The sequence below is a fragment of the Fusarium flagelliforme genome, assembly GCF_020744385.1.
Source record: "Fusarium flagelliforme strain FIESC 12 MPI-CAGE-AA-0113 chromosome Unknown B0J16scaffold_4, whole genome shotgun sequence".
Lineage (NCBI taxonomy): Eukaryota > Fungi > Ascomycota > Sordariomycetes > Hypocreales > Nectriaceae > Fusarium > Fusarium flagelliforme.
Genome location: NW_025763506.1, coordinates 1,424,384 through 1,437,941, shown reverse-complemented (window position 1 = coordinate 1,437,941; position 13,558 = coordinate 1,424,384). Strand labels below are relative to the sequence as shown.

Sequence of the window (13,558 nt, the reverse complement as noted above, 5' to 3'; positions counted from 1 at the left end):
CAAGACTCTAGGTCGTCAATACAGTAATAGTTTTTAAATGAACTTCTGACTCGGGTTGGCAGACTGATGAAATCGATCGTTATCTCTCTATCTGGTCACTTATCGGAGGGGCTGTTTACAATGGAGATGCGATTAGTACCAAAGGTCCGATCAACCAATTGCCGAGATGTGATGCACTTCACTAAAAGAATTATACAACGAGTTCAATAGAAATTTTCTTCATGATATTTAGGCCATATATGCGAAAGCAAGGATCCCAATTAAATTGGGATACCATCGCAAATCATCTCATAGTTCCATAATTGTAACACAACAACCCCATTATCTAGCCTTTAGCCAGGTACCTCGTGTCGTTTTCATTCTCATCAGTTGTAAGACCACGTATACTTTCCAAAATACCAACCTCCGTCCACTGACGGATGTGTAATTGTACCCTCTCACATGATCATGAAGCATTATAGCATCGTCCCCCACAATCCTTGAAGGGGTTGCACAAGGCGAGCCTAGACACCCTTGCTGACGGGCTTAGTCTCCGAGCGACCGCGGATGATCGTGGACAGGTCACCCAGTGGCAGAATGACAGGAAAGTCGACTGATAGAAGAAGCATCGAAGTCAACATATACCAGCCGATGAACGTAACCGCCAGCAGCAAACCAGCACCGACATGCTGATACTTGACAGCAAGGCCCGCAGAGCCTTGGGCAAGAGCGAAGAACGAAGCAGAGAGGCAGCCGACTACGAGTAACGTCAGTACTGGCATGCGATGGAGTGAAGATGAGCACTTACAGCAAGGGACAAGGAGTACAAGGACCGTGAACAGAGCGATATTTGTTCGGATACTCGCTATGGAATACACGCTGCACAAGATAGCCATGGCTACTAGAAAGAATGAAAAGGTCGCATAGAAGGCGGGTTCGCTGAGGCCGTCGGCGGCTGTACCGGTGGTCGAGTATGTGCTGTAGGCGCCAGAGCCGGGAACGATGGTAGTACCGAAGGCAAGCCAGAAACCGCCGAACGTGAAGAAGACAGTGGATGGGAATGTGTTTCCTGTCGAGACGTCAGTGAGGCTATCGATAGTGGAGGGATTTTGCTTACCGAGGATCCATTCACCTACTCCTCCTAAGACCAGGAGCAGACCACCTATACCGAAGTAGACGCCACTATAGAGTGTTGTCAGTCGTTGAACATCACAAATGGAGCTTTGAGACTTACACGTTTGCGGCAGCAGCGTATCCTCCAGCACCTTGCCATCCGAGCAACGACATGGACGCCGGGGTAGTGCATAGCAAGAATCCAGCCAAGGCTGTTCGAGTTAGTACCACGCTGATAATTGAGGATATTAGAACCTACCAACTGGTGTCGGATTACCAAACGTCTTGCGAAGATCCCCTTTGACTTGGTTCTGCGGCTGCAGATACAATTGCTGAAACAGCTCCGGAGATAAAGGAATGCTCATGGCTGGCTGGATATGTTCCATCTCAGCACGATCGCTTCCGAGTTTGGCGCTGGGAGTGGGAGACATGATGCAAGGATGTGAGATATACAGTTGCTGAGAGGTTGAGAAGACAAGACAAGATGGAGATAAGACTGGGGAATGGACAGCTTCGATCCAGTTTTATATGTATTGAGGGAGCGGAATAAGCTTCCCTTTACCCCGGATTGTGGGTTGAATCTGGGGGTGGAGATATGGGGATGTATCTGACTCTCGAACGTGCATCCATGTGTACGAGATCTGGGGTTGGGTAGCAGGCGGGACTGTCGATCAACCAACAAATGAGCTCGGCATTGGAAAGCCGGATCTTGAGGCGGTCATGTTGAATCGTCCGTGCGAGCACACATCGATGACAGAAGTAGAGAAGGGAAACAGTTACCCGAGAAAGCAGACGTGCAATCACGATGTTGAAGCACTGGTCAACGCAAAGTATTCCGATACCAACCCATTGAGTCGTTCCTCAGACGGTTTGTCATTCTGAAGCTCATGATCTTATGTTCAGTCAATGCTTGGAGTTCAATCTCCAGACCACGTCTCCCTCCCGGACGAACGGCTCATCCGTCGATCAAACCGCAATCGATCCATCCTCAACAATTTCAATACAAAACCCATGTCAATAATCCGCGGACCTTGAAGCTTCCAGCGGTGATGTTGTAGCGAGCTAGTGTCGAAAAGGAATGAATGCGGAGACGGCTCCGACTTTGCGGGATCTCCTCCGCACTGCGGCTCAACCGAAGCCACGAGATTCTTGAGGCTAGCGGAACTAGGAGAGGCAAACTTTCCGCGGTCTGTTAATTGGACAATGAACGAGATGGAGAACGGAATATTGAAGCTTGGAAGTCAACTGCCGAAGCTAGATCTCCTTGCTAATGCTGGATGCTACCCAATATTCCCTGCATTTACATTCTTAGTTTTGACACTATTTACAAGGGGCATTAGCTTGAAGCATTGCCGTCAGAGCGAACATCCTCCCAGCGCACTGAGCCCTCGTCATCAGGAAGCTGTTTCTTCAACCCCTCAAGAATACTCTGTAAGCCCTCCTTGACCTTTGGATTCACCACCGTTGCGATGCGCTGCTCCAGTTCCTCAATCTTAGTCAACAGTTCCTTCGTCTTGACATCCATCTCCTCATCTTCCTCGCTGCCCTCTTCCTCTTCTTCATCGTCGTCCAACCTCTCAAGGCCACCCCCAAAAGCCTCCGCAAATGCTTGTGCCATGTTGTGATCCTTGATCGCAAACACAATCTCATCAAGCTGTTCCCATCGCTCTTTCACACCCTTCGATTTATCTTGCCTCGGCATCAAAACCGCCTTCCATAGCCGTGCAATTTCTCCAACCGGATTCCCATGCGCACCACAACCCCAGGCTCCGAGAACAAGGCGTTTCGTCTTCTTCATAACAGCTACACGCATGACTGCCCTCATTTTATTCTGAGCCAGTTCTCGGTCCTTTCTGTTGGCGTACGTTGCAATACCTTCATCGTCCATCTCATATTCAGGCGTTCGAATCATAGCAGCAGTGATACAGTCGACATAAAACCGATCCTTCTTATCCAGATCCTCAGCTTCTTCATCTCTGAAGACCAGCACATTGGGAGTGTAGATAGATGCCAAGTCAGGTACGCGGTACCATTCGTCTTTTAGGGAAGGGTATAGTGTAGTACGCATGCAGAGTGACTCTTCTTGACTGTTTGCACCGTTGAGGAAGCCACCACCTGGAGATAGAGGCGAGCCCATGTTGAGAATGGTCACGCGAGCGCGATCATTCTTCAGATCGACTTTACTTCCAGATGGGGTCTCTATCTCGAGAAGGTCTCTGGCTGCTTTGAGTGTGTCAACTTCTCTGACTGAGATTCTGGGTGGTTTGACCTCCGCTGAAGGTGGCGGACTGGCCTGACCATCAGACTTTGACGTTGATGAGCGACGACCAGATTTGCCTTTCTTCGCTTGGTCTGTACTCTTATCGTCTTTTGATGCTTGCGCAGTCTGAAAAGGAATCAATTCCGCGGCATCAATACCCTGCTGAGCACGGGAATTCCCAGGTAAAAGACTGGGAATGACCTTGTTGATAGTCGCTTTAGCCTTTTTGGAACGAACGTCTTTGCGGAACGCCGCTGGTGGTCGGCCGATTGAAGGCTCAGTTCTTCCCATGATGCTTTCTCGAATGAGTATCGAACAAAGTGATAAATTGGAACGTCAAGAATTGTGCAGATGCTGAGCTCGAGGTTGATAATGTCGTCTTCCTGAGTGGACACCTTGTGACTGTGAACCTTGATGAGCAAGGGTCCAAGTTAAGTGGAAAGTATCTACAAAGGTGTTTTTACCCCCAAAGCAATTTTGGGGACAAGAAAGTGTTGGAACTGCGACTTTGTCAATTGATGGAAGCATCATGTAGACGTCAATCGGATTGGTAATTATCGCCACATTTACTGGTGAGAAACTGGATTGGTCACATGACCTGAACAGTCCTGTTAACATCAACATCAACACCAACAACGCAACCTCACGATAGTTCTCACATGTCTGACGTAGCATTCAATTACTGTCAAATCCAGCGAAAAAAAGTATTCGTAGATATACAGACAGCCTATGCGGAAGCTCCGGCCATAGCGTAATGCTTTCCCTTCAACATCATGATTTTGCTAGTGATGACGTGGAAAGGCACAACTCACATGCATTCACATGGGCCCGACTCCCTAATTTATAAATACCACAAACCTCAGCTGAAAAGCATCTGATCAGCCTTACAAACACGTGAGCCTCGGCCGAAATTCCTCATTCTTTAGAAATGTGGGCTGATAAAAGCTGGGATCCACAGTCGGAGGTCGTTTTGATCGCCAAACCCCGACGGACATTTTAAGCATGATTCTAACTGTCAGCTTTAATTTCTAGAATTGACTTTATTGACGCTAGAGCTGTCAAAACCATGTTTGTGTGGACCTTAGGCTGGGAACCGGCGGTTGGAATGTGCGATGTCCGACGTACGGAGATGTCGCATCTGGATATTGCAACGATAGATCTGATTCCTTGCCATGATACCCGCAAGGTCGTAAGGTAACAGGGTATCAATCCCGACTAGAACCCCGATGTCAGAAAGTCGCGTGTTTTTACATCCCTGATGCTCGCCGGTCGTCCCGACATGATGGATCCCTCGATCTTTCCATCTTTATAAAGAGCATGACCTCCCCATCCTGGCTACATCCGTCTCCCTATACGGCATAGCCTCAACCTGAAATTCCAGACTGTTACAATGGCTTCTAGAACAGACGTCAGCGACGATGAAACCCTCCGTCAAAAGACGCCAGAACCGAAACCGAAACAACGATCACTAGTAAACCTCATCTTCGACAACACACGGATTGACCAGGCTGTTGAGAACTACGAGTATCCAGGATGTGGCACTTTGGAAGACCCGTTTGTTATGAGTTGGATCCCAAATGATACGGGGAATCCGCTTAATTGGGAGAAGTGGCTGAAGTGGACTATCACCATGGTTTCTGCTGCTACTTCCTTTGCTGTTGCGTTCAGTTCAAGTGCTTATACAGGTAAGCTACCTCGTCGTTGGTCATAAATGCCGCTAATGTGTTCAGGCACTATCGTGCCACTCATGATCCACTTTGAAGCAAGTCAGACACTCGTCACCGCTGGCGTATCATTGTACGTGCTTGGCTTCGCAGTCGGACCACTTTTCTGGGCACCGTTATGCGAAATCTATGGTCGTCAAATCATCTTTGTTATTAGCTACGGCATGTATGTCGTCTTCAGCGCAGCATGCACGGCGGATCACGGGATCGCTACGCTTCTGGTTCTACGATTCTTCTGTGGAACATTTGGTTCATCACCATTAACGAATGCCGGAGGCGTTATCTCAGATGTCTTCAGACCTGATGAGCGTGCTATTGCTATGGCGTTCTTCTCTCTTGCGCCTTCGCTTGGGCCGACCCTGGGTCCGTTCATTGGTGGATATCTTGCTGAAGGTCAAGGGTGGCGATGGGTAAGACGTCTCGTAACCCTTATTGTAATTCTTAACTAACAACTTCAGGTCATGGGCTTGATGGCCATCATCGCAGGAGTATTCTGGATCCTAGACATGTGCTGCGCCCCCGAAACATACGCCCCCTACATCCTCGGCAACCGTGCAGCTGTTCTCTCCAAAAAGACAGGAAAGGTTTACAAGTCTATCTACGAACACCAAGGCAAAGCCGATCCCCCAGCGGTTGTTCTCAAGAAAGCCCTTATCCGACCTTGGCTTCTTCTCTTCGTTGAACCCATTGTTCTTCTCCTCTCCACATACATTGCTATTCTGTTCGGCACGCTTTACATGCTCTTCGGCGCGTACCCCGTTGTGTTCCAATTAGAACGAGGTTGGTCCGCCGGCAAGGGCGGTCTAGCCTTCCTTGGTGTTGCGGTTGGAATGATTGGTGCTATCCCAGTTATCGGACTTGTGAATATTTGGTATATGAAGCAAGCCGCCAAGTACAAGGGAGAACCAGTTCCCCCGGAGAATCGCCTTCCTGGTTGTATGCTTGGTGGAATCTGTGTCCCAGTAGGCATGTTCTGGTTCGCATGGTAAGTGTTCCATCTCCAACTCCCAGGAACTCTACTAACAGCCTAAGGACTTCATATCCAGACGTACATTGGATGGCTCCCGTAGCCGCCGGCGTTCCTTTCGGCCTAGGCATGGCCCTAGTTTTCAACAGCATTTTCAACTATCTCATCGACTCATACACCATCTACGCCGCCTCAGTTCTCGCATCAAATGCAGTACTGAGATCGATGTTTGGCGCCGCGTTTCCATTATTCACAAAGCAGATGTACGACAAGCTAGGCACACAATGGGCTAGCACCGTACCTGCTTTTTTGTCTCTTGCGTGTCTGCCAATGCCTTTCATTTTCTTCAAGTATGGTCCAGCGATTAGACAACGTTGCAAGTATTCTGCGAAGGCGGCACAGGCAACAGCAATGGCAGCGAAGGCTTGATAGTTTGAAAGGGAAATGGCGTATCTGGTCATGATATAGAATAATATTTGGCGTTGGAAAACGGCGTTTGGTATACATAGAATAAGAAAGATCTCCATAGACGCTACAAGAAACGCTCATAAAAGAATTAATGCTATACACTTCAAGGCTACCCCATGCTCCCTTTTCCGGAAGACCGCCTCTTAATCCCTTGTACCTGATCTTCCAATGCAATCCCTATCAACGGCCGTCCCTCTTCAGACACCGCGTTAGTATACCCATACTTGAACTTTTGTTGTCCAATCATCTTTGTCACATCAAGAGCTTCCTTCTGCCCAACATCTGCCGGAAGGCTAAGGTACTTGGAGTCACGCACCGCAGACGAAGCATAACCCAGGATCTCTGGCCCAGCAGCCAAGTGAGCGAAGACAACACCGACAATACCACTTCCAAGAAGAACACCACAACATGCAAAAAACAACGCCATCCAATTCCAGTGCACGACGTAGATTTCCTCAAGATTGCTCACATCTACAGGAACAGTGACGCTGGGTGTAAAGTGTGTAATCGCGTCGCTGTTTCCTTGCGAGGCATACTGATTCAATTGGCCGAGGAGGACATATGTGTTGATGAGCTGTGACATTCGACGTCCGAACTGCGCGTTAGTAACGTTGCTCAAGATAGTTAATTCTTCTTCATCGCTACCCCTTGCAAAGCTCCTGGTTCCGGGGTTATTGAGATACCTGATCGCGTTATCAGCGAAAGTCTGTTGTTTAACACCCTCAGGCAGGCCACGTGTCACCCAACTCCAAATGTCAGGGAAGGAAAGCGAAGTCACCCTCTCGTCAGCATGTGGCTTCTTCGAGAAACGTTGTTGAGCGACAGTGCAATTCTGCGGAGATGAAGACGTGTCGCGCGAGCAAGCTACACGAGATTCAACATAGCGCTCGAAGATAGTACAGATTGCTTGGACGCGCATAGTCTTAACGTATTGGTGGGCTGAAGGTCGAAACGCAGAATCGAAAATAAGTTGTGCGGGCCTTACATCCAGATCAGTCTCGTTGATCAGAAGACTCGGACGTTGACAATTCCTCTCTTCGCCAAGTGGGGGACACCGCTCGTTGAAGTTCCAGTACTCATCGACGAAACGATCAATACCGACACTCCAAACTGTCTGTAGGTACGAGCTATTATGCCCATGCCATGTCCCGTTTCGAAGTCTGATAGAACCATTGTTGGTACCACCCATAGCAGAATCCCATGCGTACCATTGTGTATCACTGACTGAGATATTGTAGTCGACTTTGCAGTCTAGATCGATGTAGCTTGATTCTAGGGAAAACGTGGTGTTGCCTTGGGTCAAATTCGTAATTGGTAGACCAATGAGTGAGGAGTAGGAATCGGGTTCAGAGTTCCAAGAAACGTTCTTCCATCCCTTGTCGTCGCTACCGGCCTCAAGCTTAGGGATCTTAACATTGCCCCATAAATCCATAGCGTTACTCTTGGCCGACGGCGGAGAAAGTACTAACGCACTATACATAGTTTGCACAAATGCCTGTGTAGATCGAGCCTCATCAATGGAGCCTCCAGAAATGAACGAAGCATTCCTAAACGCCGACGGCGCATCTGTGTTGTAATAAATAACACTGGAATTCGCATGTATCGGCTCAAGTCTTGTTCGAAGCATTCGAAGAGCGGACTGTGAGCCTAACGGTGACAATGACCAAAGAATAAGCAAGGCGATGCCTAGGAAATTGAACCTGCCGAGGCTAATTTGCGTTACAAGGGTTGAACCGACGGTGCGGCTGCCGATGAGTTGTTCAAGAAGGTTAAGAGTTGCGCCTTTTTCGAGATTCCAGCGGGCGGCTTGGAAGACCATTCTGCTTGCGACTGAGGCGAATAGGATTGGAAATATTGAAACAATCTGTATTTAAACCGGTCAGCTAGTTCAGATGAGTTAGTTGGCGAAGAAGACTGACCACAGTGATCGCGTTGTTCCATTTCGCCAACACCTCTTTTTCAACCGTCTTCTTGTCCAGACACATGACCGCCACGGCGAATCCGAGAGCAGCAGCAGGGAGAAGTGTTAGACTGAAATCCGCGAATAATGTTCCTGGCATAAAATGCCTTTTCGTATTGTTACCGTTGTGCAAGCTATCTTTTGGCATTGTAGATTCATGACCCAAGAATCTCGTCTCAGGGTTGTTCATGCCTTTAGCCTCATTACCACGATCGGACGCTCTGAGACTAGAAGATGAAGAATTATCAACCAAATAAGAATGGTGAAACTGTCGGTCACGAGAATTGGCCATGTTGTCTGAGACCCAAGAGGTCATGGCCGCCAGGTGATGATGAGTTTGAGAGAAATTGAAGCTCGAACCATCAATAATGAGGAGTGACGGCCCTGTTATTAAGTGCGCGTTTCATGTAGAATGATCAACGTGGCAGGGCACGTTTACATATTCTAGGCGCCGCAACATGATATGATCAATTGTATGGCCAATCGCGTTTCGATTTCTAGCCGCCCCGAAGGATTCCATCTGTAACATGGATCATTTCTAATCCCGGCCAGATAGCCCGCTCGGTTGATGTGGTGCTGGGCGCTTACATTTGAGCAGGGTTAGTAGACCAATGGGAAAATTGTTAGTGCGGCATGAGGAAGAGCCGGAGGGCATGAAAAGACAACAACCAACAGGTCGACTCGCATGAAAATTGACATAACCAAGAAAAAAGTGAAAAAGAACATGAATAAATACAACATGAGGGTGCACGGAGTCTACTAAAAAAAAGAATCAATTTCTTTCCGTAGAAAATCAAGCTTCGACCATATGGTATCCTTTAAACAGCGAATTATCAAAACTACACGATATCTTGTTTGTCACTCAACAAACATTGATGCGCTCTTGGATTTAGATTCACCTCAAACAGTATCCAAGAGGCGATTTGTCGAGATAGTCGCGGCATTCCATAACGAGAACATTGCATCAGTAGAATATCATGTCAGCATTTAGGGCTGAGGTGTCAGACTTGGCTCAGACTGGATTCAAGTATAAAGTCTCACAGTTTTCCGTCCCATAGATATCACCTGAGAAATTCAACTATCTTACTGTTCACTGTCAACATGTCTGAAGCAGCACCTATCCCCATTATCCTCTGCGGAAAGACAGAGTTCATCGGCCAGCGAGTCATCCAAGCACTAAAACCCGAAATCGAAGGTCAGAAAAATTCTCAATCCCGTGGAGGTATCTAACGTCATCAGTCGTCCACTTCGTCTTGCCTGGGGAATCAGGAAAATTCATCATACCTGAACTCCTTCGTGGAAACCATCCTCCGTCCCATCTTGAGAGCAGCACCATAGCTTCAGGAAACTATGCTCATGTGCCTTGCGCTGTAGTTTTGGGCGGCGCTTTCGAGGATGCAGACATAGCTGCTTTGAGAGATGCTGTCAAGGCTGTCGATGGAGTACGCGGCGTCGCGTGGGTGCGACAAGATACTACCCAGCCTGCACCTCCGGTTACATCGCCTGAGTACCCTAAGCTTATGACCATGAGAACGAAGGAAGCTATTATCCGGTTGCATAAGGATGGAAAGTTGAACGGAAGACGAGATGAAATTGAATGGTATTAGGTGGATTAAATCTCTGTATAGAAGAGACTGTTCATAGGCTATCTAGTAACAGCATAAACCTTGAAAAATGCAACAAAACAAAACTGAAGCAAAGTAGTTTTCCGAACCGAGCTCCAGGAGACTGACCATAAGAAAGTTCATACCTACCCCTCCTTGCTTGCCTTCTCTTCCTTCGCCTCGTTGCACTTCCCACCAATCTGATACTTCGACCCCAAGCTCTTCATACTACTCACACTCTGTGCCTTCTTGTTGGCTAAACCCGTCTTCCAACTAGTCATTGTCGAATTATAACCCTTCCCAGCGCGGTCAACACCGTCGCTGATACTCCTATCCAGCGCACTCATCTTAGCCATGGTACTCTCCTCAAACACCCTTCTGGAATTATCCATTTTTTCTGACGAATTATTGATGAAGTTTGTCCAGGCTTTGTTCTGCTTGTCGATGGCCTCGTTGAATTTGCTGACGTGCCGCTTGTAGCAGAACTTGTTTTGAGATTTTGAGTCGGTGGATGTGGACGAGACACTCTCTCTTCGCTGGTCCGGTGTGCTGTTGAAATATTGCATCGGGTTACCGTCTGGTTGAACAACCTCCTTTTCAGGCTCGTATTGACCGTGTTGGTCATTTGGGTTGTATAGTTGCTTCTCGTCATGTCCATCGTGAAGCGTCAAATTATGAACCTCCTTCTCAACCCCGACATGATAAACCTCCTTCCCCACCCCCAAAACATAAACCTCTTTGTCGTCACGAGTCGCAGTCCCATCATAAACTTGTTTCTCATCGGAAAAATCGCTGCTTTCTACAACTTCCTTCTCCTCAGATACATCAGGAAGGCGGTGAACCTCTTTATGCGTATCTTCCTCGCGGCGGCCAAGGCCATTTGTCGTAGTGGATATGATCGGCGTTGGAGGGGTCAAGACGATTTGAACAGGATTGCTCGCCGAAGCAGCTGCCACCTCGACTGGAGCATCATTCTTGTTGATTGATTGAGACATATTGTTGTGAATATGTTTTGTTTGATCACATTTGCATGAAATTAAAAGTCGAGTTTTAAGGACTCCGCTACGTCATTTTAGTCCTGAGCTAGGGGCGGCGTAAGCAGAAGGATTTTGATCCTTGTCGATGCCGATAAGATAAGGTAAGTAGGCGCTTGCTGTTGTGATGGTCACTTTCATAACATAGAAGGAAAGCGAAGCCCATTTCTTGATAAGATGCGGCTGGAATCATCCATAGAGGAGAGTTAAGAGCCGACGGTATGTTTCGGGGTTGGTATGACATGATAATGAGTAGTATGTACTGAATTTGGTTCTCTACCACCTTGTGTCGCTTTAGGGTATCATCGTAGATAGCGCCTATCCTATTGAACCGCTTGTTGCCCGATCAATGTTTAACTTTACAAAAAAAACCTTGCCTTGCCTGTTACTAACCTAAAGTCTGGTAGGCCGGACTTCTTCGGCTTGATTATGACCTGTAAATTCCCCATCGTGCAATACGCAATTGATGAAATCCCCGGCAACATCGAACATGCCAACATGATGAGCAAAGACTTCTCAATAAGACTAGCCAAGAAGGATGGATCAGTGAGCTGTGCTGGTTGAGAAGATGGAGGGAAAAGGTAACTCACATATAAACAGAGATTTGGTCTCAGATGGTAGCTTATAACCGGGAAGCTAAGACACCGCAGACGCCGTTCGTGAAACACAATGCCGATCCCGCCCAGCTCGATTATAGCTACGATACAGGATATCTTTTCTAATTAATGAGTGTTGGAGGATACAGTAGGCCTACAGCCTGCGGTAGAATAGCGGCAATGTCGGCATCTATGCGGCATGGAGCCTATGATCTCAGGTCGGAAAGCTCAGTAAGCACCTCCGGCTCGCACTAAACTTAGACCGGCATGGGTTAGCATATAGGTAATTAGCATAGCCAATCGAATCTAAAAGAAGGCAAAAGGTTCAATTGATCAGCCTTACGATACGGTAGGTGTGGAGATAGAAGGGTGAGCAAGGCTCAGGGGACGGTCTGTCCCATCGTCTACAGAGACACTGGTTGAGCGATTACGAAGACCCCTAACTCGGAATTGAGTTTATCTCTGGCTAAGCCTTTTCACCTCTTATCATCATACTAATCTCATCTACTTGTATATAAACCGCATTAGTAGGGCTTGGTTACTTTCACGTCCAACTGCAAATTCGTAATCATTCGTTCAAATACCTTCGGCAAGCTTCATTACCTGTCCTCTTCCCAAACATTCACATACTTGGGACCTCTCCAAACCTTCCATATACCAGACCGTCCCAGCGCAATGGGTCTCCGTCGCTCTATTGGAGTTATTCTGCCCTTCGCGCTGGCGATTGCAGCTACCATCTTTGTCCTCGTCCCTACTCTTGCTGGAGTGACAGACAAGTCACTCTACGTCTTCAAAGTCAACTTCGAAAACCTCTCTATCAGCCCCGTAAGCGATTTGATAGACAAAATCGACACTCGTTCAGAGATAAGCAACAAGAACAATCGCCATATCCGAGCGAAAGCGGTCGATAAGAATATCACAGCCGGCTTGCTCGGTCTGGAAAAGACATACGACACCACACTCTGGGGTTACTGTCATACGGATAAAGATAACAAACGGGAGTGCTCGAGGCCAGCATTCAACTGGGTGAGAAAGAATGTCTCAATGGACTCCTTCAAGAGCGCAGATAGGAATATAGAGATTAAGCTGCCGAAGGAGATCACCGAAGCTATTGAGACCTTTGGATCATTGACAAAAGCGGCCGAAGTCGCCTTTATCGTTGCCCTGCTGGAGCTTGCCATACAAATCGCCCTTGGAGTATTCGCAATATGCTCCCGAGAGCTTACTTGCTGGACGTGGATAATATCAGGCTTTGCCTCCGCTTTCACTCTTGCCTCCGCTATCTTGTCAACTATCATGGCTTCATTTGCGGTGGGGGTAGTTGAGACCACGGCAAAGCTCTACGGAGTAAGGGTGGAGATCAACACTGTATTCTTGGCTATTATTTGGATCGGCGCTGCTTTTGCGATTGTCGCCAACTTGCTTTGGATATTGCCGACGCTTTGCTGTGTACCCAAACAGAGGAGCAGTGAAGACTCCAAAAGCTTGCTTACTGGAAGTCGTCATGGTGCTTATGTCCCTGTCCATGATGATCATGAGATGCATAGCATGTATCGTACCGGTGGTCTTACGCCTTCTTCATCCGAGCATACTCGTGCCGATCATGCTTACGAGCCGTATAGCCACCATGTATGATTGTTGATCATATTTGAACTAAGATTGAGGGATACGGAGATGGAAATACCGGATTGTTGTCGCTTGTACTTGCAACAACCTCCACCTACGAAGGTGTTAAGACCGCTCATGGGCGAGCTCGTTCGATAGGTAGTCAGACAACATGATAAAGTAAATTATCGACCTCACTTCCCATTATACAGAGCGAAGACTCAACCGTAGATCGTTAGAGTGAAATA

General features: G+C 47.7%; 7 protein-coding genes across 7 annotated transcripts; 3 read left to right on the top strand and 4 right to left on the bottom strand.

The window, feature by feature from the left end:
* Positions 1–402: 402 nt before the first annotated feature.
* B0J16DRAFT_124507 (uncharacterized protein) lies at positions 403–1,751 on the bottom strand. The gene is made up of 5 exons (XM_046121667.1): positions 1,352–1,751; positions 1,214–1,304; positions 1,097–1,161; positions 788–1,048; positions 403–736 (listed from the first exon to the last, which is right to left on the bottom strand). The coding sequence occupies exons 1-5, from the start codon at positions 1,521–1,523 to the stop codon at positions 504–506; spliced, it is 822 nt and encodes a 273-aa protein (XP_045982728.1). The 5' UTR covers positions 1,524–1,751; the 3' UTR covers positions 403–503.
* Positions 1,752–2,428: 677 nt separating this feature from the next.
* On the bottom strand, positions 2,429–3,643 carry B0J16DRAFT_319888 (uncharacterized protein; the record flags this gene model as incomplete). The annotated part of the gene is made up of 1 exon (XM_046125538.1): positions 2,429–3,643. The coding sequence occupies one exon, from the start codon at positions 3,641–3,643 to the stop codon at positions 2,429–2,431; it is 1,215 nt and encodes a 404-aa protein (XP_045982727.1).
* A 983-nt stretch (positions 3,644–4,626) lies between these two features.
* B0J16DRAFT_286661 (mfs-multidrug-resistance transporter) lies at positions 4,627–6,623 on the top strand. The gene is made up of 4 exons (XM_046124112.1): positions 4,627–5,037; positions 5,083–5,486; positions 5,535–6,061; positions 6,109–6,623. Exons 1-4 carry the CDS (start codon positions 4,743–4,745, stop codon positions 6,470–6,472), a joined length of 1,590 nt encoding a protein of 529 aa, XP_045982726.1. The 5' UTR covers positions 4,627–4,742; the 3' UTR covers positions 6,473–6,623.
* Positions 6,547–8,763, bottom strand: B0J16DRAFT_398756 (uncharacterized protein; the record flags this gene model as incomplete). Its single annotated transcript, XM_046132413.1, has 2 exons — positions 6,547–8,375; positions 8,431–8,763. The coding sequence occupies 2 exons, from the start codon at positions 8,761–8,763 to the stop codon at positions 6,621–6,623; spliced, it is 2,088 nt and encodes a 695-aa protein (XP_045982725.1). The 3' UTR covers positions 6,547–6,620.
* A 446-nt stretch (positions 8,764–9,209) lies between these two features.
* On the top strand, positions 9,210–10,213 carry B0J16DRAFT_124474 (uncharacterized protein). Its single transcript, XM_046121666.1, has 2 exons — positions 9,210–9,666; positions 9,711–10,213. The coding sequence occupies exons 1-2, from the start codon at positions 9,573–9,575 to the stop codon at positions 10,076–10,078; spliced, it is 462 nt and encodes a 153-aa protein (XP_045982724.1). The 5' UTR covers positions 9,210–9,572; the 3' UTR covers positions 10,079–10,213.
* Positions 10,126–11,123, bottom strand: B0J16DRAFT_124470 (uncharacterized protein). Its single transcript, XM_046121665.1, has one exon. It carries the CDS (start codon positions 11,068–11,070, stop codon positions 10,222–10,224), a length of 849 nt encoding a protein of 282 aa, XP_045982723.1. The 5' UTR covers positions 11,071–11,123; the 3' UTR covers positions 10,126–10,221.
* Positions 11,124–12,380: 1,257 nt separating this feature from the next.
* On the top strand, positions 12,381–13,480 carry B0J16DRAFT_398754 (SUR7/PalI family-domain-containing protein; the record flags this gene model as incomplete). The annotated part of the gene is made up of 1 exon (XM_046132412.1): positions 12,381–13,480. The coding sequence occupies one exon, from the start codon at positions 12,381–12,383 to the stop codon at positions 13,338–13,340; it is 960 nt and encodes a 319-aa protein (XP_045982722.1). The 3' UTR covers positions 13,341–13,480.
* Between the last annotated feature and the right edge of the window lie 78 nt (positions 13,481–13,558).

What these genes read in the sequence shown, in the direction of transcription:
- B0J16DRAFT_286661 (XM_046124112.1), top strand. Translation starts at nt 4,743, where the DNA reads ATGGCTTCTAGAACAGACGTCAGCGACGATGAAACCCTCCGTCAAAAG. An exon ending in CAGTTCAAGTGCTTATACAG is followed by an intron (nt 5,038 to 5,082) that starts GTAAGCTACCTC and finishes TAATGTGTTCAG; the next exon opens with GCACTATCGTGCCACTCATG. An exon ending in AAGGTCAAGGGTGGCGATGG is followed by an intron (nt 5,487 to 5,534) that starts GTAAGACGTCTC and finishes TAACAACTTCAG; the next exon opens with GTCATGGGCTTGATGGCCAT.
- B0J16DRAFT_124474 (XM_046121666.1), top strand. Translation starts at nt 9,573, where the DNA reads ATGTCTGAAGCAGCACCTATCCCCATTATCCTCTGCGGAAAGACAGAG. An exon ending in ACTAAAACCCGAAATCGAAG is followed by an intron (nt 9,667 to 9,710) that starts GTCAGAAAAATT and finishes TAACGTCATCAG; the next exon opens with TCGTCCACTTCGTCTTGCCT.
- B0J16DRAFT_124470 (XM_046121665.1), bottom strand. Translation starts at nt 11,070, where the DNA reads ATGTCTCAATCAATCAACAAGAATGATGCTCCAGTCGAGGTGGCAGCT.
- B0J16DRAFT_124507 (XM_046121667.1), bottom strand. Translation starts at nt 1,523, where the DNA reads ATGTCTCCCACTCCCAGCGCCAAACTCGGAAGCGATCGTGCTGAGATG. An exon ending in AGTAGGTGAATGGATCCTCG is followed by an intron (nt 1,049 to 1,096) that starts GTAAGCAAAATC and finishes ACGTCTCGACAG; the next exon opens with GAAACACATTCCCATCCACT. An exon ending in TGTACTCCTTGTCCCTTGCT is followed by an intron (nt 737 to 787) that starts GTAAGTGCTCAT and finishes CGTTACTCGTAG; the next exon opens with TCGGCTGCCTCTCTGCTTCG.